Source organism: Anoplopoma fimbria, chromosome 14, assembly GCF_027596085.1.
Source record: "Anoplopoma fimbria isolate UVic2021 breed Golden Eagle Sablefish chromosome 14, Afim_UVic_2022, whole genome shotgun sequence".
Taxonomy (NCBI): domain Eukaryota; kingdom Metazoa; phylum Chordata; class Actinopteri; order Perciformes; family Anoplopomatidae; genus Anoplopoma; species Anoplopoma fimbria.
In genome coordinates, this window is record NC_072462.1 from 3,941,139 (window position 1) to 3,960,660 (window position 19,522).

Below are 19,522 nucleotides of genomic sequence, written 5' to 3' on the forward strand. Positions count from 1 at the left end.
TGTTTTCTCTCTTAGGATTCTGAAAAACAATCAGTACAAAAATGTATATTGTTCTTATTAGTTGTTGGGCTTTTTTGATGTTTGTTTTTTCTTCTCTTTTAACATAAACTAATTAAAAACACAATCCTGCAGGCTATTCATTTTCCATGCAATGGAGTATTTTCTATTAAATGAGTGCAGTTTATTGTTTACCTGCATTTAAACTGTGACAGTTTATTTTTACGGTAAAGGAAAACTCAGTGCTCTATTTATTAAAGATGACATTTTAATTCTACTACAGCTCATTCAAACCATTCACTTATAGAAAATGATGGGAGCAAGTCACTTCTCTGAAACATTGTTTCTGTTTCAAAATAAAAGGCTCGTGGGGCTATTTCAGATTTTCAAATGAAAACCACATTCAGTTCTTTGAAAGCAAAGTAAGCGTGAAGAATTCCTGAAATCACAGGACAATAAAAAAAACTCATCTGTCTTCATGCATTGAGTCACAGTGAACTTAAGAGAGCTTGTTTTCAGTAACTGATCCGAGAAAAGAGAAATCCATTCAGTCAGAGAGTCACGTCTCTTTGTTTGCTTCAGAGTGCTGTTAGTAAATGGTACAACCCCACATGCTCTATTTGTGGAAAGAAGAAGTACAGAGGAACTCCTGTCGTCAGTTTATCGAGTCCTGTGAACTGTGTCAAAAAGTGTCCCCACCCCTCCACGCTCACATGTGTATAACTCCCCAAAAGATTTCCTTCCAGTTCACTCTTAGTGGGCAGCTCCTGTGTGCATCATGTATGTGGATGTGAATGGCAGCAGCTCGTGGGTGTGAGATCGTCTCAAAGCCACTCTTTTGGTTTCAGTGGCAGGCGACAATGGTTGGTGGTGGATTTCATTTGGATTTTCTAGACTCAAAAGCAAGCTATTCACATTTATTCATCTTTGGTAAGTGGCCTTGAAATTTTACCTATGCATTTTATATTTTTAGTTCCTGTTGGATTATTATTTTGAGCTATTTATAGAAATCTTGTCAAAAATCTTTGACATATTTTTTGTAGGTGTTTGGTCTATTTAGATTTCTTTGCAATACATAAATGATTAATTATTAAATTCAGTTTCAAGGAGAATGGAGAATCTTTCTGTAACCTGCTCTAATATATTATTATTATATATTATATATCAGTAAAGCATCTCTTGCATTTAGTATTAAAGGCAGATTTTCCCTAAAGCTTCATTCCTCTGCTCAATTCAAGGTCTGTTTCTTGTTTACTACACTACTCCCTCCTCTCAAGCTCAAAGTCAAGGTATTTTACTTTTTCATCACAGCATTTCAACTTATTAATACTGCTCAAATATCTGTGATTTTGTCGTATGAATTATAAGAAATGGTTTGCCTCTAATTACAAAAAGTGATACTATATTTAGAGTTGTGTTTCTCCGCTGTGAGACAGTGTTCTTGTAAGCATGACACACTGGGAAAGTAACACCTGGTGTAGTTTCACATCGTATTCATATTGTGTTCCAGAAAAGTGCAGGTCAAAGAACATTTCTTCCAGATTTCAGCACTGTGGGATTCACCCAGGTAAATAAAAAAATAAAAAACAACATTTGAGTTATCCCAGGTTTAATTTTTTTTTTTAAAACTCTTAACTGTTTTTGCACGCTGCCTCTCTTTCAGATGGAGTTCATGATTTAGATTGTTTTAGGAAACATAAATCGTCTGGTACGGGAGACTGTGTGTGGAAACCTGGAAACAGCGCATCAGAAAAGACATACACACTCATCATACAACAACAGTTAAAGAAAACTACCTTAAATTAAATTACACATATTGTTTTACATATAAAAATCACACTCTAATCCTTCAAACCATCTCTCTTTCTAGAAGCAGAAACTATTGCAGAGTTTACCACAACATCACTGTGCTCTCTCAAAAGATCAGATTATATGAAACTGACATGGTGGCGGAGATTTATGAAAACAGCGCGTCAACAAATTGCACAAAAGCAGTTTTCAGTGGTTCACCACAGAGTAAGTTCAAAAAAATGTATCTTAATTTCTCTCTTCATTTTCTGTCACATCTCTGACTGAATATATATATATTTTAATCATATTTCAGAGCGATGTGGTCCTCCACATAACGTGTCCTTTAGTCGCCACTCTGGAAGACTGTATGTGAATGTGAGCTGGCCAAAGGAGGACATAAAGGTCATTGAGTATTACAATGTGAGCTATAAAGCACTGGGCTGGTCATGGATCAAGGTCAGTATCCATTAAAATACATATCATGTGAATTAATGCAACGGATCATAAAACTCTATCACGCATCGGAATCACAGATCAGATCAGCACAGAAGAACAAAGGAAGCAATCCATATTGGCAGATATAGATCGCTTTTTTTTGTTTTGTTTGTTTATAGCAGCTGGTCTACAAGGCTGCAGACAACCTTTTTTTTAAACCGTCCCATAAAAGCATGTCAACTGCTCTGAAGTCAGTGAACAAAACCCAAAAATCTGAAAGTTATCCTTTTACTTTGTTATAGTATAGTATAGTTTTTTCTTCATAATAAACACAAAATTCAAATAATAAGGAAATCAAATATTATCAATGATTAAAACAAATCTTGTCATTAGTAGTTTTAATGATATATATTAAACTGCTTAGAGGTTTTGTAAACACGTCATCATTTCTTTTCTAAAATCGATTTATATTGCTGTGAAAACATTTCTTTCAAACAACTATGTTTATTCAAGTTTTTCACCCCAAAAACTCACTTTTTGTAAGAGATTACATTGAAACACATCATGATGATGTCATAATTTACTTTCAGAGCCTGGACGCATCATAATGTAACTGAACGGTACCTCCTTTGTTAGCTGTTAGCAGTGCTGCTAACGTTACTAGCTCTCCTCCTGTCAAATCACGAGGGAAGAATACTAGAATGTTTGCTTCTGACGTATTACATATACACTTCTGTGGAAGCAACCCTATCTCCTTCAAAATCACCTTCCCTTACAACTAGACTGCACTCTCAAATAGCTTTAGAGCGAAATGTATTTTCTGCTAGGATTAAAGTCTCAGTTTTAAACAGTTTTAAGCAAAACATTAAACGCTACAAAACTACTTGGTTAGGTTTAGTAAAAAAACATCAGTTTGGTTTAGGAGGTACAATGTTTATCATGTCCGTCGTGTTAGTTTAGGGTGTAAGCACGCTAACATTTGCTAATTGGCTCTAAACACAACTGAACGAGTCAAACCAGTGGAGTTCTGCTTTAATTTAACTTTAGAAAGGCCTTTGACTGTATCTGATGCTGTTATGTATTTTTGTGTAATGTACCAATTTCTTGCACTGTACTCAGGTCTGTCTATCAAAAGAGATCTTGATCTTATTGATATTCTCTGATTGTATAAAGTTCATGGTTTTAACAACGAGCTAAATAAAATTGAATTAATGTTTTGTGTAATCCCTCCTGGCATTAATTATTTTCTTCACTGTTCACAGTCCGTGCAATCCCAAAATGCAGAGAAATGTACAGTGGACAATCTGAACTCCTCCCTGGTCTACACTGTACAGATACAGTGCGTCACTAATGTTAACTGCCCAAAGTGTGCAGAGAGTGAAGCCTACACTGTCCCATCAGGTCAGATTGTTTTTTTACTTTATTGGTTTTAAAGTAAATAGAACATAAATAAATAAGCAGTTTTTATATATTGTGTTGGATAAATGCTGCAAAAACAAAGTGTTATTACTCCACTGTGGAAGTTGAAATATCACATCTTATTTTATGATAAATAAATGTCCTCTTTTAGAACTGACTACACAGCCGGTCATTGTCAACCTTGAAGAAACTCACATCAAGGGAAGAAAAGGCTGCCGGCTGCTTTCTTTAACCTGGAAGGTCAGTTTCACCTCAAATCTTTCATTCCACAAGACATATAACAGGGAATATATCTTCTGTGCAGCCATGGCTAATGTTATAATGATACTAAAATGACCCTTTTTGTTAGTTTCCTACCAAAGAGCTGCATGATGGCTACCTAGTGACCATTGGTAAAGCGTCAGGAGAGGCTCCATGGGAAGGGATAAACACCACCCAACCGGAAATCAGACTAGTTCTCTCCTATTCAGCTTATCATCTCAACATCAGTGCTGTGAACAACGTTAGCACCTCCCCAGCGGTGAGCCAGGCAATAACACAGCGAGAGGATATGTCACGTTAGTACTAATTTGCATACTTAAGTTTCTGAACAGGAGTCACTTTCAGAGATTTAACCTACAGAATAACAAAAGTAGATTCATCGTGAATTTGTCCTCACAGGTATGAGAGCTGGGAAGCTGAACATGACGGTCCACAGCAATACATCTTTTACTATCTATTGGAAAGACAATCTCATCCAAAACTATGTCTGCTATTCTGTGGAGTGGACGAGGAAAGGACATGAAACAATGTCCATGCCCTTTTATCAGAACACATACAACTACAGGACCTTATCTCATTTACCAGGTGCGTAGATATTCACATATTTTAGTCTAACTTGTCCTCAAGAAATTCTGTTTTCATGCTATCAAGTTATTTTGCCAATTATGTTAAGAAGAAAATATGCTTTGATAATGTTGCAAAAGGAAGAGTGAGGGATGCAGAGGAATATCAGCCAGAAACGTACGCCCTGAGTCTTGCTTGTGACCAGTTTGAGCACCAAGTGCTTTGAGTATTTAAACACGATCATAAAAAGCAAATAAAATAAATTGTCAGGGAACCTTTTGAAGATATGTTCTGTATAAATATTATGTGTTCCTCATAAACGTAATTTTGCTGGCGATGCTAGTAGTTTGCAAACATAATTTATGGAAGATTTTGGTGCTTAATGAAATATATATTTAGTTTCCTGATATAATTAATTTGGTTGTTTCAAATACCCAGAGCCCTTTGAGCCCTATAAGAGATACAGCATCACTCTGCACACACGGCCAAACAAGGACACCTGCAACATGAAGCATGTGAACAACAGCGAGACCACCTATGGGAGAACACAGTTCTATTCCACGGAAGGATGTAAGTCACAGTCGCTAAACCTTTTTCACTATTCTTCAATGTCATTGGAATAAAAGAGACGTTGTCAAGGAAACCAAACAGCTAGAAAGATAAACAAAAGTATTGGACAAATTGAACTTTTGACCTGGTAACGAAAAGTCACCAAAGTTCACAAAGACCACAAATGTCTGCATCAAATGTCATGGCAATCTATCCAACAGTTGTGGAGACATTACAATCTGCTGGTGACGCTACATGAAAAAGCCAAGGGATCAGCAACATCTTTAGGATTCATCCTCTGGGGAACATGAATGTTTCGACCAAATTTTGACCTGTTAATGGCTATAGAGTAAGGACATCACCAAAGTTGTTAGGATTCATCCTCTGGGAACCATGAATTTGAACAAAATTGAATAGCAATCCATTAAATAGTTGTTGAGATAATCTGGACCAAAGAATCTGGACCAAAGAAGTCGACTGACCTAACATGGCTAAAAACTAGGTTAAATATCATATCTGTTTTATATATATATATATATATATATATATATATATATATATATATATATATATATATATATATATATAACCTTATCCAAAACAAAACAGTCTGACTTCTTGATATTGTGTCTCAAAGCTCCCGTCAGCGCTCCCACAAACATCAGCAGCTACAATGTGACGCTGAGTTCAGTGGTGCTGCAGTGGACGTCCATCCTGGAGGAAGACATCAGAGGTTTCCTACTGGGCTACATCATCTACTACAATGAGTACCACCACGGAAGGTCAAGCACAGAGAAAAGTAAGCATGATCCACCTTAAACTAAGTTACACACAATCCTCTATGTGCATTACTCTCAATGGATTTTCTTGTCTGCTAGCTGGTTTGTTTACCACAACATTAAAAACTTGCAAAATCATTTCCCAGGACAAGCCTACTAGCAGCTCTGTGAGGCTGCATTTATGCACAGTGATGATTTGAGTTAAGTGCTGACCTCAGCATGCTAACATGCTCAAAATGACGATGCTAGCCTATATTAAATCTACCATGTCCGCCATCTTAGTTTAGTTTGTTAGCATGATATTATTTGCTAATAAACAAAATGTTGTTCAACTTATGTTGCATGGAATGCCATTTGTTTTGCAGCTATTTGGTCATGAAACAGGGGATCACCAAAGTGAGTGACTTTATCTTAAGGGGGACATGAATGAATTATCAAGAAATTTCGCTCAAAACCCGTCTCAACCTGATGGTAGCGCAAGAGGAAAAGTCATCTTCATCGTTCATGAAATATTGAATAATATACATTTCGACCTGATGACGCTATTAAGGAAGTTATGGGATGGCAAAGGTAGGGGATTCATCCTCTGGGAAGTATGAATGTTGGTCAAATACTACCAATAGTTGTGATATTTCAGTCTGGAACAAAGTCCTGAGATTTTGTTATGCCAACTGTTAATTATCATATAGTATCTCTAAATTCAGTCTAACTTCAAAGCAGATGTGCCAACGTTGCATTTGTAATATGCTAAAAAAAAACTGTCACTCTCTGATTGCAGATATTACAGTGGATCCAAGGCTGACCAGTTATGAATTGGGGCGTCTCAAAGATGGCACAGCCTACGAAGTCCAGATATCAGGTTTCACCAAGGCAGGAGCCGGAGTACGAAGCACAGCGAGCCTATTTAAAACTAATCACCAAGGTTACATCCACCAAATAATCCATCCAATTCAATTTCTAATGCTTAAATTTGCATAGAAACATCCTTACTTATTGTGTAATCCCGACCTTTTTTCCATAGAATTTTCTAATCTCAGTGGCATCATCACAATCTCTGCAGTTGTGGCCACTGTGCTGATAATTGGACCTCATATAATAAAAAGGTACAACCACTGCCTTACATGTATGTTGTCACACATTTTTTTAAATGGATAAATATCTAACTACATATGTACTCTACACTTACGACTTTACTTAGAGCAAAAATTATTCTGTGGCCAAGCATACCAAACCCTGGAAAGAGCAATGCCATGCAGAACATAGAAGAGCCCTGTGAAATGGTAAGAGTCTATCTGGGATTTCAATAACCGTACCAACAGTTTTAACATCATGGAAGCCAAAAGAAACCTCAGGTTACCCTCATGACTATGCAGAAAATAAATGAAGTTAATAACAAACTGTTTTTTTACTTCACTCAGGAACTACTGGAGTCCATCAACACTCTGAAGGTTCAAGAATGGGACGCAAACAGCCTTCAGATCGTTGAGAAAGAAGATGTGATCCCTGCTGGCACATTAGCATCAATGTTACCGCTTCTCTGCAGGTCAGAGGACGAGGGAGACTCACAGGAAATGACTCTTCACTGGATCCAACGAGACACCGAGGATGAAACTGAAGATATAGAAAATGACGAAACATTCCCGGATATCCAACAGACAGACACTAAAAGTTCCCCTTTGGCCTTCACAGGTGGATATACAACATTGGATATGTTTCAGCAGGGGATGCCAGTGATTACATCTGTGACTCAAGCCACGGAGAGCAAACAAGAGGACGAAGACTTGACTGTGGTAAAACCAAGTTTGGACTATATAGGACACTTTGGCACCAGTCCGATATTGGACAGCAGGATGTCCACAATTATGTGAAAACTGTTTGGAACGGGACTTCAGACCACGAAGAGCCAAGAACGGGATCACAAGAACCATCGTCCATACATGGTTCAATCAAATGACTTCTCTATTATCTGGGAGGTGCACTATAAGGGAAATAACCAGTCGCAAATCAAGCAAAGAATGTAGCTCTATTAATGCCGGCTGTTAAAAATACTGTTGAGTATGCAAAAGTATATTTGTATAAAGAGAAGTTAAGTAAGACTGTTTTTCCCTCTTCCTGCCTCTCTGCTTACCATGCACATCAACGTCTCTGCTCATTTCTGTAACTCTTTAACTCATAAACATACTGAACATACAGTATGTTATTCTCATATCTAAACCTGAATACCTCATGATGGAAACATGACTGAAAAGACTTTATGAGCATGAATGTTTCATTGGAAAATACTTGAGTACACCGCATTTTACGTAGAAACATGGTACACAAAGGTAAATATTGGGTTGATGTAATGTAAATTTGCGTATCAATTTTAGTAAAAATAGTAATATGGTATTAGATTGTAACCATTAACTGCTGTCCATGAAGAGTGACCTAGATCATTTATTTATTAGAATTATCCCTGATAACAAGTCTGGTAATGTGATATTTTAGTGGTTTTAGGGAACGCAATGGTGGAGCATCAAGTTTGGGACAAAATCAGTAACACTGAGTAATAAACGTCCACGTTCTTTCAACATTATGAGTTATATTTCATGAACACACAACTGAAGAACTGAGAACAACTTCCCAACCTCGCAAATGGGACCATTCGAGGAGCTCCTGAACGCACCATTCATGATGGGTCCGTTCTGTTTAAGTGTTTAAGGGAGTCAACGTACACAATACCAGAAAACTGAGGAACAGCCAGAGGATTACCAGAGTAAGATTCATCCTCTGAAGATCATGAATATCTACAGACCAACATTGCTAAAACAAAAAAAGAGGAATGGATGGAAGGTTTTGTGGCGTGTCATGTAGTTAAAAGTGTCTTTGCTCAACATTTTGGAATTATTTATTTTATCACCTCTTGGTCAAATTGCAGCATTTTAACCCAAAACAGGGAAGCAAAGGTCGACTGAGTCATATGCAATCTCACTCTCTGTTACACAACAGAAGGGCACTGAGACGACAGAACTGAATGAAAAGTCTCTTTATTGGGTGTTTTTGGAAACAGATCAGATGTATCGCTAGTTTCAAACGAAGGAGAACTACATACATACAAACATCCAAGTTCTTCAAATACCAAATCTTTACATCAAGTCCCAAACACAGACATTCCCCAGGAGGAAACCATCAATCCTTTCTACTGTTTTAACCGAACATAGTGGGTACAAGGATATAAAAAAATAAAATAGTTTGAGTTGGAAATGTTTTTTACTAAACCTTTTCAAGAGTTCACCACTCCAAACTGAAGCTTAGTGTACTGAAAAAAAGCAGGACAAGAAAGAAACATTTAAATTAAGTTTGTAAAAGCAATCGGTGGAATTTGAGTCTCCTTTTAAAATATAACCAGCTTTCCAAGAAACAAACAAACACTGATCTCAATGTTTGCAGATACAATTTTTGACACAATCACAATACTGAAAAACCAGAAATGACAAATGTTAAAATAAAAAGACAAATCCACAAAAGTCCCATGAATGTTGAATCTACTCTATTAATTACTAAAGACATCTGACGATACTTAAATATAACATCTCATTAGTTTTAGCTATTTTACATCCTAAGCAATAAATTCAGGTTGCATTTGTCAATAAGTCTCCATGTTTTATTTAGAATATTCTGTACAATCTTAGTCTAGGCACTTTTGACCCTCCTGTGCTCACAAGCAGTTAGTTGACTTCTGACACATATCTGACACATATCTGACACATATCGGACACATATCTGATGCATATCGGACGATGCATATCTGACACATATCTGACACATATCTGACACATATCGGACGCATATCTGATGCATATCTGACACATATCTGACACATATCTGACACATATCTGACACATATCTGACACATATCTGACACATATCTGACACTCTGGGCTTTGTTTGCATCTCACTTTGAGCGATATGAGCTGACAGACAGTTTGCAAACCACCAGCATTTTTTTTTTTTTTTTTTACAGTTTCGGCTTGTTTTGTATCTATAAAAACAGTAAATATTGTTTTCTTTCATCTCACAGCATTACAACAACATGAAAAGGAACATGATACATCGTTGTGACTAATCTGAAATATAAAAAAAGCAAGTTAATGTACACCGATAAAACAGAAACAGAAAGTAAAGCGATGTATTCCTTTTTTTGACAGAATGAGTTATGTATCTTTTGCTAACGATATATTAGCAAAAGGTTAACAGAAACAATCTAATACCATTCTGCATTCTCATAATTACAGCACTCCAAATCTTAAAATCAACAGCAAACATTTTTTGCAGGACGTTCCAGTTCTCAGATGACGGCGAAAAATGGTGCAGAACGAGGAACAAAGCACTCCTCACATTGTTCAAGTCTCTTTAACAGCACACAAAAGGGCAAATGAGCATTTTTTGTTTACCAGTTTTAAATTGATGCATACACTGAGAAGGGCCCTCATGTTCTCACACCTAGCAGAAAATGGGAAGTTGCTGTCAGCCACACCGAGCTCACAGCAGCAGAATAGAAAGGGACCAAAAACATTTTAACTCATGAGGCGTCGATAATGAGATAAGAAATGTCTGCATGGTTTAATTGGTGAGATCCTTGCTTTGATTGGCACTTTCCTTTTGATGCAAGTCTAGACACGGAATCTAATATGATAACAGCCTGGATTATGCCATAATCTTTTTTTTTAATGTTTTGTCTGAAATGCAACTGATGCAAACTCTGAAAACAGTTGCTTTATGATAAATGAAAAGCAAAATGAGAAACTGACGATTAAATTGAAGGTTCCAAGACACAGAATGTAAAACACCCCTGCTGTTACCACTGAAGTTACTCCACCCTAAACAGGGTATTACTGAATACAAATGATTTACTGCAGTATTTTTACTATATTTCTTTAATATATTGTATTAAAGGCCGCCTGCTTTAAGAGTAAACCAACTTTATGTATGTTGCAATCCAGATAAACTGCCAAATCCAAGCCCTTTTCTGAGTATATGTGCATGTATCTGTGCACATATTGAGTAGATTAAATGTCCTCACTTCTGCATAAAAATAGCTCCACCTCTTTTTTTTTTTCCCTTTATGTATAATATATACTGCATATAGGTTTTTGCAACATTAAGACAAAAACATTGTTTGGTTTTTTAAAGAAAAGGCATGTATACTTGAGTGTGACAAATACTGACAAGGTAAGAGGCATAGAAGGCTTTCTGGACTATTGAAGTGTATAGTCAAAGTGTCACAAGAGGAATGGAGGATTCAAGTGATATCAATGAGATATTGGACAAAGCTATGACTGAAATCTGGCTTCTTATTGTTGGAGAAACGAGTATAAACTCTGCTCTGCCTGTGGGGACGAGATGATGACATATCTTTCTTGTGACAGTCGACGAGGAGTTTGAAAAGCTCTGCGGCTGCACTTTTTTCTTTTCTGCTGTGGTAGGTGATTACAGTTTTTGTATCTATGCAGAAAAAAAAAAAAGTTGAGTTCTTTGAGCATTAAAGCATAAAGGAGGTGGAAAACCATATAATATTATGCAATCCAGTTTGTTTGTTAAGGAAGCTTCTATTGTCCTGTTATTGTTGAGGAGTCGACTCAACTATTTAGTGTTGTGCTGTCGTACCATGGGCACCTTCTGCAAAATCTTCAGCCTCCCTTCTAAACAGGAAGAGGCGGGGCTATCTCTGCTGTACCGAAATGCTCACTTGCCCTTTGAGTTAGATACTGAATATCAGCTGAATCACAGGAATCCACGCGTTGCCAAGAATGTGGAGATAAAGAAATAATCATGTCATGAGATGATGATGATGATGAGAAAACACGCTGATAATGAGTGGTTATCGCCCGGAGTTTACACGCACGCCGTGGTCGCTGAGATGGGATGCGATTAGTTCGTATGGTGTAGTAATAATCACTACTCAGCACTGTGAGTCTTGTAGCTGCCGTTATGCTGGGTGCACGGCGATGACATCATGTCGTCGCTGAGCGCGTCCTCTCTTTCGCTTTCATAGTCGTCCTTTTCTTCCCGCCCATAGTCCCTTTCCACCTGAAATTCCAACGAGTAACAATCAGACCAAACCTTGGGGGCCAAAATTTTAGTTCAGGTACTAATGATGATGTCATCGTTAGATGTTTTCACAATATCCAATTGCCTAGTATCGGTAGAACGGATGAAATTGTTCTCACATTCAGGGCTCTACCTCTGAGCTTCCCGCTTAAGTTATTTCTATAATTCATTAGTAATAGACCCATAAGTGTTTCATCTATTTTCAGCTGAGGCTCTTTGTTTGCATCTGGTTGCTATGATACGATAGATATATATACACACAGTATTTATAAGAAATACAAAACCAACAACACAAGGACACTTTTTGATAGAATTTAAGTTATTTATGTTTTTGAATTACATATTTTCTAACTGGGACTGTAGATAAACTGAAAACAAATCTGTATTTGAAATTTGTCATGTGCATATGCTTCCTGCTTTTTCTTATCTTTAGACATTTGTTTTAATTAAATTAATAGTCAACATTACGACTGCTGTTTCTTTCTTCAATACACCTCACCTATGATGAGAAATCTTTAATTCCCTGTGTTATGTTCGACCAGAAATACTCACATTTTGTTGCCTTTGTTTCACATTTCCACACAGTAGAAAAGACAAGTTTGTGAGTTCCGGTCATAGTTTAGTTGCTGAACAATCAATAACACTGAACAGCAGATGAGGCTTTTTTACCAGTTTGCTAGTTAAAGTTGCAATGGTTCGTCTGCCAACGTGAGGTGAGTAGGATGTTTCTATGGAGGCTTTTAAATACTTTTATCCAGCTGCACCGTCTAGAATGTTGAACAAATAACTCAGTCTACAGGAAGGGAATATTTATAAAAGAATAGATTGTAAGAGACAAATTCAATTTGCAGTTAAATATAATGTATAAGCATATATGTTGAACTTTAATTAGAGTTGCTCCTACTTTTAATGTTACAATGATGTTGTCATCATTTGTTATTGTGAGAAATACACATATGTTTCTTTAAGACAGACCGCCGTCACCTTAATGACCAGAAACACATGTTAACTTAAGGTTTACACTCTGCTACATGTTTTTGGCGCTACATAGAGTTTGGGTGGAGTATCACCTACGAAAACTGAACTAAAGTACATGAGAAGGCTGTACAGCGAAACTCCAAAAACAAGCATTTTGCAGTAGTTTCTGAGGAGAGCATTTGTTCAGCTGCATTGAACGCGGTGCAATTGTGATCGACAGCACAGATCGAATGAGATAACTTAAGAAGGTGTCAACTTTTATCTCGCACCCATTGCCTTTGTGTGATCTTTTAAGAAAACTTTAAAAAGTAGGTCAACGTTTAGGTGGTTTGAAACTCGAGTTTGAGAGTGGGTGAGAACTTTTTTGTTTTAGGGGGGATCTTTTCAGGACAGGAAATAAGCCATTTGCAGAGATGCAGTGGGACAGACACCAAATGTTCCCATCACACCTGAGAAGTCTTTTAGTGCATCAAAGCTCGACTTAGTAAATTATCAGGAGTTCGACCGATTTATTCGCCTGCTCGGCCGGGAGAAATCCGAACCAGCGAGAATCCAAACGGGGGGGTGTTATCTCAGTGAGGTGTTCCAAAGTGTGAGCTTCTTTACCTTCTTTGGCTTGGCCTTGCTCTTTATCCTGTCCTCGTCCTTGCGGCTCCTCTTCCTGGATGTGGAGCGGTCCTTTCTGTCCCTGCTGCGCTCCCTCCTCTTGTCTTTCCTACCTCTGAAAAGAAGCAGACGCAAACAAATTGACAAAACGGAAACCAATCAGAATCTTGCAGACACAAAATCACTGACATGTTTTGTTCACAAATGTTTGTAAATCCACAAAAAGAACATAGAAAAGACAAACATAGGAGACTTGAGAACATCTAGAAAAAAACTGTTTCATGAGGTTGAGAAGTGCTGGTTTTACCTTTTAGGTGAGGGTGATCTGGCTTTCCTCCGTGGGCTCCTTGACTGATCCTTACTCCTCCTCCTGTGGCCCCTGATAACAACACATTAACTGGATTAAGTACATTTTTTAAGACAGTATAATCTATTAAATCTGCAGTTTATAAGTAAATGCATTAAGGACACAAAGACATAAGGTATAAATCCCTGTATGCATATGTTAAGGTATCAAAAGCTCTATAAGATAAACATACACATTTTCCCCATATGCAACACAACTGGAGCCAAATCCAGGACGTCACTAGACTTATTAAGAACCCTAGTGACCTCTACTGCCAAGAGCAGGTATAACAGGGTGGCACTACAGTAGATCTTGATGCTACATTAATATATTTTAAATTAAACCACAGAAGCAGATGAAGTTGCACATCCAAGGGAAATCTGGTGCGCTGAACAGCATTCTGATTCATAGCAAAACTGATCATTTTGAGATCAAAGCCTTATGTTGTTGCTGACGTACTTGGAGCGACTCCGACTGTGTCTCTTTTCTCGGGAGCGAGAGCGCCTCTTGTGGGTGCTTCGGGAATTGTGGGAGTCAGTCCTCGGCCACAACTTCGCCACTGGTCTGCTCCAACGGGAGGAGAGAGAAAAAAAAAGTTACAGACTGGACACAATCAATCACAGCATCATGCAACTGAAATCAGAAAACTCTGAGTGTAAGTTGGGCACCTGTGTTTCGAGCGGCTCCTTTTCCTGTGCGTTCTTGAGTGGGAGCGGGACCGCGAGCGTGACCGGCGCGACTTCATCGAACGACTGGAGGAGCGCTTCTTTATGTCAGCTAGAGAAAGAGCAGCGGTCTCAGCATCAGAACAACTTCATGGATCGGTTACTAAAACCTTGATGCATGCAAACAAATCTAAATGTTGTACCTGGCTCTATGGCAGCAGCGATGGTAAACTGGGCTTCCCTCACCCTCTTCATCACACTTTCTAGCTCCTTGGCGGCGGCCTGTGGCGTCATCTCTGGGGGTTTGACGATGGCGTTATTGGAATGGTTAACCCTGAAAGAGACAAAACAAAATCAGCTGACACAAACCACGGAAACACAGTTTGTTCTTCTATGAGAACGATATTCTGAGAAAGTAAATTACAATAATTATTTCTTGATTTTTAATGTCTGCCGTTACTGTACTTCTAATAAAAAAAACACATACTTCAGGGGTCTGTCTCCGAACATGACTCCGTTGAATGTGAGGGCTCTGGCGACTGAATCCTGCTCCACAAACTCTACGAAGGCGAAGCGTGTCGGCTGAGTCTCATCTCCGGCCATTCGCACAAACTTCACCTCTCCCACCTGCTTGAAGAACTCCAGCAGCTGGTCTGCAGTGGTGGTCTGAATAAAAAAAATAAAAGATTAACGAGATTGAATTACAAAACGTTTGCAGCTAAAGAATGTCCCTCAGCTGGAATCAATCTGGTTGAGAGTGAACTCATTAATAAGGATTTGTATTTATTGATCTGTTCTCTATATCATCATAACCGCTGCATGGTCCGACAACCAAAACTGCATTTGAAGGCTTTATTTATTTATCTTTTCTGGTGGTTACAGGTGGCTTGTGAACATAATTTGTCTCTGAGCATTATAAGTTGAATCTGTAATTTGTCCACATCTGTCATTAATACTTAAGGACGTCTAGAAAAAGAAGACAGAAATAAGGCATATTTCACTGCAATATGAATGAGGGAAATGATTGCCGGCAAATAAAAAAGATGGTTGCTACTTAAAGTATAAGTCTAGTGATATAATGTATTTTTCTTATTGACACCAAATCCTACAAACTGACAATGATTTCATCCCACTGACAAATATTGTCCGTCCATTGTAGTCCGAAAACTATTTCAAAAAGAATCCTCACTCGGCTCAGTGTGAACACAGATTTGACATTATGTTACCTGAGAGTTCAAGTTGCCAACGTAGACGGTCCTCCTGATCTCATCCACTTTTGAGGGATCCACGTTTCCCATGAGGGGGGGCTGGGCGCTCGATGATGCTGCTGTGGGGTCCAGGGCAGCCGTCAGCCGACTCACTATGGGAAGGTTCAGCTGTGGGTGTAAAACACACACATACAGGTTTTAGTTACGCTAAGCTCACATCACACGACTTTAGCACTGGTTTTACGTTGACCGACTCTCTGACAAACGCCCCAGATCAGAGGACAAGTCTCTGGCCCTGTGAGGCAGAGCGGGTCGGCAATGCATTGCAGACCCATCCCAGATATCAAGTTGGCTAAATATATAGACCTGTTATGGAGTCTGTTGGGGAGCTATACCCAAGTAGAGCGCAAGACACAGGTTGAGGGTAAACCTGAGGAAAAGGGTTGCCAGCAACAATTGGTACTTTAATGTATGTGTAGCATTTGCAACATGGACCAAAGTTGTTATTGCACCTAACGAAACAAGTTTGGGAGCAACCCATGTCTCTTAATTGCATCCACGTTTCCCTCCTTCGCATCTTTTCATTGCGCCTTAGTCCCTCCCGCCAGGAACGCATGGATAAGAGCCTTGGGATGAACACACGTGCCAATGACAACATCTAGAAGCATGACTACAAGGAAAGCTTTGCGGATCCCTCCCTGTGAAAGACCCTGAGTGTGTGACCCCGTCTGCTTTCACGTAGTGTGAAAACCACACTGAATTACAAGACTACTGATATCAAGACAGCATGTTGTGTAGCACAACTTTGAAAAATCATGTGCTGTGAACTTGTCTTTACAAGACAGACAATCAGATGAGGCAACAAGACGGGGACTCACGTTCTGAAGCGGAGCTGGAGTGGGAATTGGTAGCAGTCCCCCGCCAGGAATCAGACTGGGCACCGGGGCGGCAGGTGCCAAAAGAGACAAGGCCTTGGCCTCTTCTGGGATCTTCCCTGCAGGACAGAAGCAGATATTAGTGAAGGCAATAGAGGGACCTTTCACTCTGTCTCCTCTATGTCTGCACAATAAGCCCACTGTATTCTAGAGAGAAAGAGAGCATACACTTCCCCAAACAACCTACAAGTGTTCTACTGTCTACAGCTGGAGACCGAGCATCCTTACTTTGCTTTCCTTAAATTATTCTCCTCAGTCAATCTGAATTATCATTTTCAATAACAATCTTAACTTTTCTTTTTTAGAAACAAAAAGAAGACTGATTTTGTCCTTGGTCTCTTTTCATAGATCAAAAAAAAAAAAGAAAAGAAAAACACAATGCAGAGAATGAGTCAACACTTTGATGCATGGGTCACCTGTACTGGAAACATATTGGTCATGAACCATACGATATCAAGCATGGGCGCTTTTCCGTGGGGCGATCGTTTCGCAGTGTTGGAAAGGTGTGCAACACAAGACAACCCCAATGGCTGCATCACTAATAGCACACAGGACATCAGATACAGAAAAGAACAACAATTTTAAGAACTGTGGGAAATGTTAGCCAAAGACTTAGCTATTTAAAAACAACCGATCAGGAATTGTTCTCATTCCACTCTGGATTAAAGTCAGCTGCTTTTATAGCTGGAGAGGAGAGCTACGTTAAGACCAATGAGAAACAAAAAGTTCAGTACATTACAGCTGGAGGCACTGAGCATGAATTACCATTTGAAAAAAAGTTCCTGTATATTAAAAACAAATAACGACGCAAAGCATTAAATCATGTGTCACAAATTTCCAAGTTAAAAAAGAGAAATGATGTTGAATGTGGTATTTATAAATACTAAACATCCATACCAGAGCTCTGTGATGTAGTAATGTGAGCGGAAAAAACCTTTTACTACAGATTTACAGCACAGATGAAAAGTGCAAATATAATTTAAAAGATTCTACTGGGTCTCACTTTTTTTTTTATAATGTCTAAACCCTCGCTACGTCAACAGGAGTAGGTGACAAGAGAGCAAAGTGTTAGTGATCCTCCTAGCATCCCATGTGTGATACACATCCCACCGGTATGCCGTAGCAACCTGGACAGAACTCAATCACACACAAGCCGCAGCTGTAGCAGAAAGAGAGAGGGGGGTGGGGGGTTGGACAATAATTTAAAACAACAAACCAAAATAACAAATATAAACACAAAGCTAGAGATTAAGCAATACTGTTGTTGTTTTTTTCTAGATAGAGACAGTAGAGAGTGGACAACATGGGAAAAGTATGAAAGGAAACAAATCAAAAGAAAAAAAATATAAATAAATAAAAAGAGACAAGGTGTCCATCTTGGAAGGTTCAGCAGGCTATTCTCCTGGTCACATTCCCCCTTGAAGGCTGCGTTGGCCCGATCGGGGATAGTGGCTTGGAAAACAATGCCTGACTCAGGCTAGTGTAGTGTAACAGCTGGGCCAGTCTAGTCATCTGATATGCACACATAATCACACAGAAAAAACATACAAAACCAAATTAATAAACTCAGTAGCCATCCAGCACCAAGTCACGTGGACAAAAAAGCATCAAGTTAAGAGTTGATATCATTTTTTTTTTTTTTGTTGTTGCTTTTGACTGTACATAAGGGGACAACAGTGGCACCAAAAGGGGGTGGGGGGTGGTGGGGGGGGATTTTAAAGGAAAGGAGCACCAAAAAAAAAAAATGAAAGAGAGAGAAAAAGGGGATAAAGTTAGCTGTGATGGCATGGACTTATTTTGTAACATTAATGGCAGCTTCTTATGGAAAATACACTATGCTACTTGTTCCAGTGAATCCAGTGATTACAGTGAAAAAAACAAAAACCCAACATAAGCTTTAATGTTATCAGTAGAGAAAAAAACCCACCACGTGACAGCAAACAGAAACCTTTGGCAGGGTGCTTTGACACCTAGAATAAGAACTACCCAATGGCACAACTTGCCATGTGAATAAAACAAATAACATAATGCAGAATTCAACCAAAACACCAGGACGGTTAGGTTAAAGGGGGAGGAGTTCACAGCAAGACATTTGGTTGCATTCTCATTGTTTTAAACGACACTGTCTGCACTCACCTTCCGCACATGGCACTACTATCAGAGCTCTGTCAACAAACACAGTGTTGGTGAGGTGTTGCGCAACACCAACACTGGAGGGGTCCCGGTACTTTATATAGCACACTTTGGACGAGAAAGACACAGGGCCATTGCTGTTGAAAAAGAAAGCAGAGACAAACAAACAAAAAAACAAAAAATGTTAGTTGTGAATTCCTCCATGTAGGCCGCAGATCCGCGGTGTTTCCTAGGTAGCTGATGCAGCCGGTAGAGCGCTCTTACTCGGGCGGGTAGAGCCGCAGCTCCTCGATGTCTCCCAGGAAGCCGAACAGAGTGCGCATCTGCTCGCTGCTCACCGACGAGGACAGGTTGGTTACCTGGACGACAGCGGTCCCCGGTATCCCGCTCATTGTGCAAACTAGTAAAAAAAAAAAGCGTTGACAGTATGTTTAAAGTGTGATATTTATACAATATTTATTTACTCTTATAGTACATCCAAGCGAGCGGAACGACAGCTTTCTCTGGCTTCTTCTTGGTGTGTAAAAGCGGCGGACGATACACGGTGAGGCGCTCTATCGCCCCCTAGTGTGCGGAGAGCTGCAGTACCACACAGGCGTCAGGGTTGATTCTTTATTATTATATTCCTTTATTGATCCCCATGGGGGAAATTCGAGTGTTGCAGCAGCTCAACTACACAGACACAGACAATAAATACACATACTATACAACTACACAGACACAGACAATAAATACACATACTATACAACTACACACAATAAATACA

The 19,522-nt window shown here is 39.0% G+C and overlaps 2 protein-coding genes across 3 annotated transcripts; one reads left to right on the plus strand and one right to left on the minus strand.

Annotated features, from left to right (window-relative positions):
- Window positions 1–764: 764 nt before the first annotated feature.
- On the plus strand, window positions 765–8,728 carry LOC129102110 (protein sidekick-1). Its single transcript, XM_054612089.1, has 16 exons — window positions 765–927; window positions 1,236–1,286; window positions 1,508–1,564; window positions 1,661–1,778; window positions 1,868–2,013; window positions 2,102–2,244; window positions 3,486–3,624; window positions 3,794–3,882; window positions 3,992–4,199; window positions 4,303–4,488; window positions 4,906–5,037; window positions 5,654–5,815; window positions 6,574–6,717; window positions 6,817–6,898; window positions 6,994–7,075; window positions 7,214–8,728. The coding sequence occupies exons 1-16, from the start codon at window positions 792–794 to the stop codon at window positions 7,661–7,663; spliced, it is 2,325 nt and encodes a 774-aa protein (XP_054468064.1). The 5' UTR covers window positions 765–791; the 3' UTR covers window positions 7,664–8,728.
- A 74-nt stretch (window positions 8,729–8,802) lies between these two features.
- Window positions 8,803–19,264, minus strand: srek1 (splicing regulatory glutamine/lysine-rich protein 1). 2 transcript variants are annotated; one of them, XM_054612091.1, is made up of 11 exons: window positions 19,021–19,264; window positions 18,760–18,893; window positions 16,567–16,682; window positions 15,707–15,856; window positions 14,968–15,146; window positions 14,684–14,814; window positions 14,484–14,592; window positions 14,275–14,379; window positions 13,777–13,848; window positions 13,470–13,584; window positions 8,803–11,864 (listed from the first exon to the last, which is right to left on the minus strand). In XM_054612091.1, the coding sequence occupies exons 1-11, from the start codon at window positions 19,146–19,148 to the stop codon at window positions 11,733–11,735; spliced, it is 1,371 nt and encodes a 456-aa protein (XP_054468066.1). In that variant the 5' UTR covers window positions 19,149–19,264; the 3' UTR covers window positions 8,803–11,732. The 2 variants fall into 2 exon arrangements, with proteins under 2 accessions (XP_054468066.1, XP_054468067.1); XM_054612092.1 differs by lacking the exons at window positions 18,760–18,893; window positions 19,021–19,264 and adding an exon at window positions 17,040–18,123.
- Window positions 19,265–19,522: the final 258 nt, after the last annotated feature.

What these genes read in the sequence shown, in the direction of transcription:
- srek1 (XM_054612091.1), bottom strand. Translation starts at nt 19,148, where the DNA reads ATGAGCGGGATACCGGGGACCGCTGTCGTCCAGGTAACCAACCTGTCC. An exon ending in AGTAGTGCCATGTGCGGAAG is followed by an intron (nt 16,683 to 18,759) that starts GTGAGTGCAGAC and finishes TCTGTCCTGCAG; the next exon opens with GGAAGATCCCAGAAGAGGCC. An exon ending in GCAAGGCCAAGCCAAAGAAG is followed by an intron (nt 11,865 to 13,469) that starts GTAAAGAAGCTC and finishes TTGGAATTTCAG; the next exon opens with GTGGAAAGGGACTATGGGCG.
- LOC129102110 (XM_054612089.1), top strand. Translation starts at nt 792, where the DNA reads ATGGCAGCAGCTCGTGGGTGTGAGATCGTCTCAAAGCCACTCTTTTGG. An exon ending in TGCTTTCTTTAACCTGGAAG is followed by an intron (nt 3,883 to 3,991) that starts GTCAGTTTCACC and finishes CCTTTTTGTTAG; the next exon opens with TTTCCTACCAAAGAGCTGCA. An exon ending in GACCTTATCTCATTTACCAG is followed by an intron (nt 4,489 to 4,905) that starts GTGCGTAGATAT and finishes TCAAATACCCAG; the next exon opens with AGCCCTTTGAGCCCTATAAG.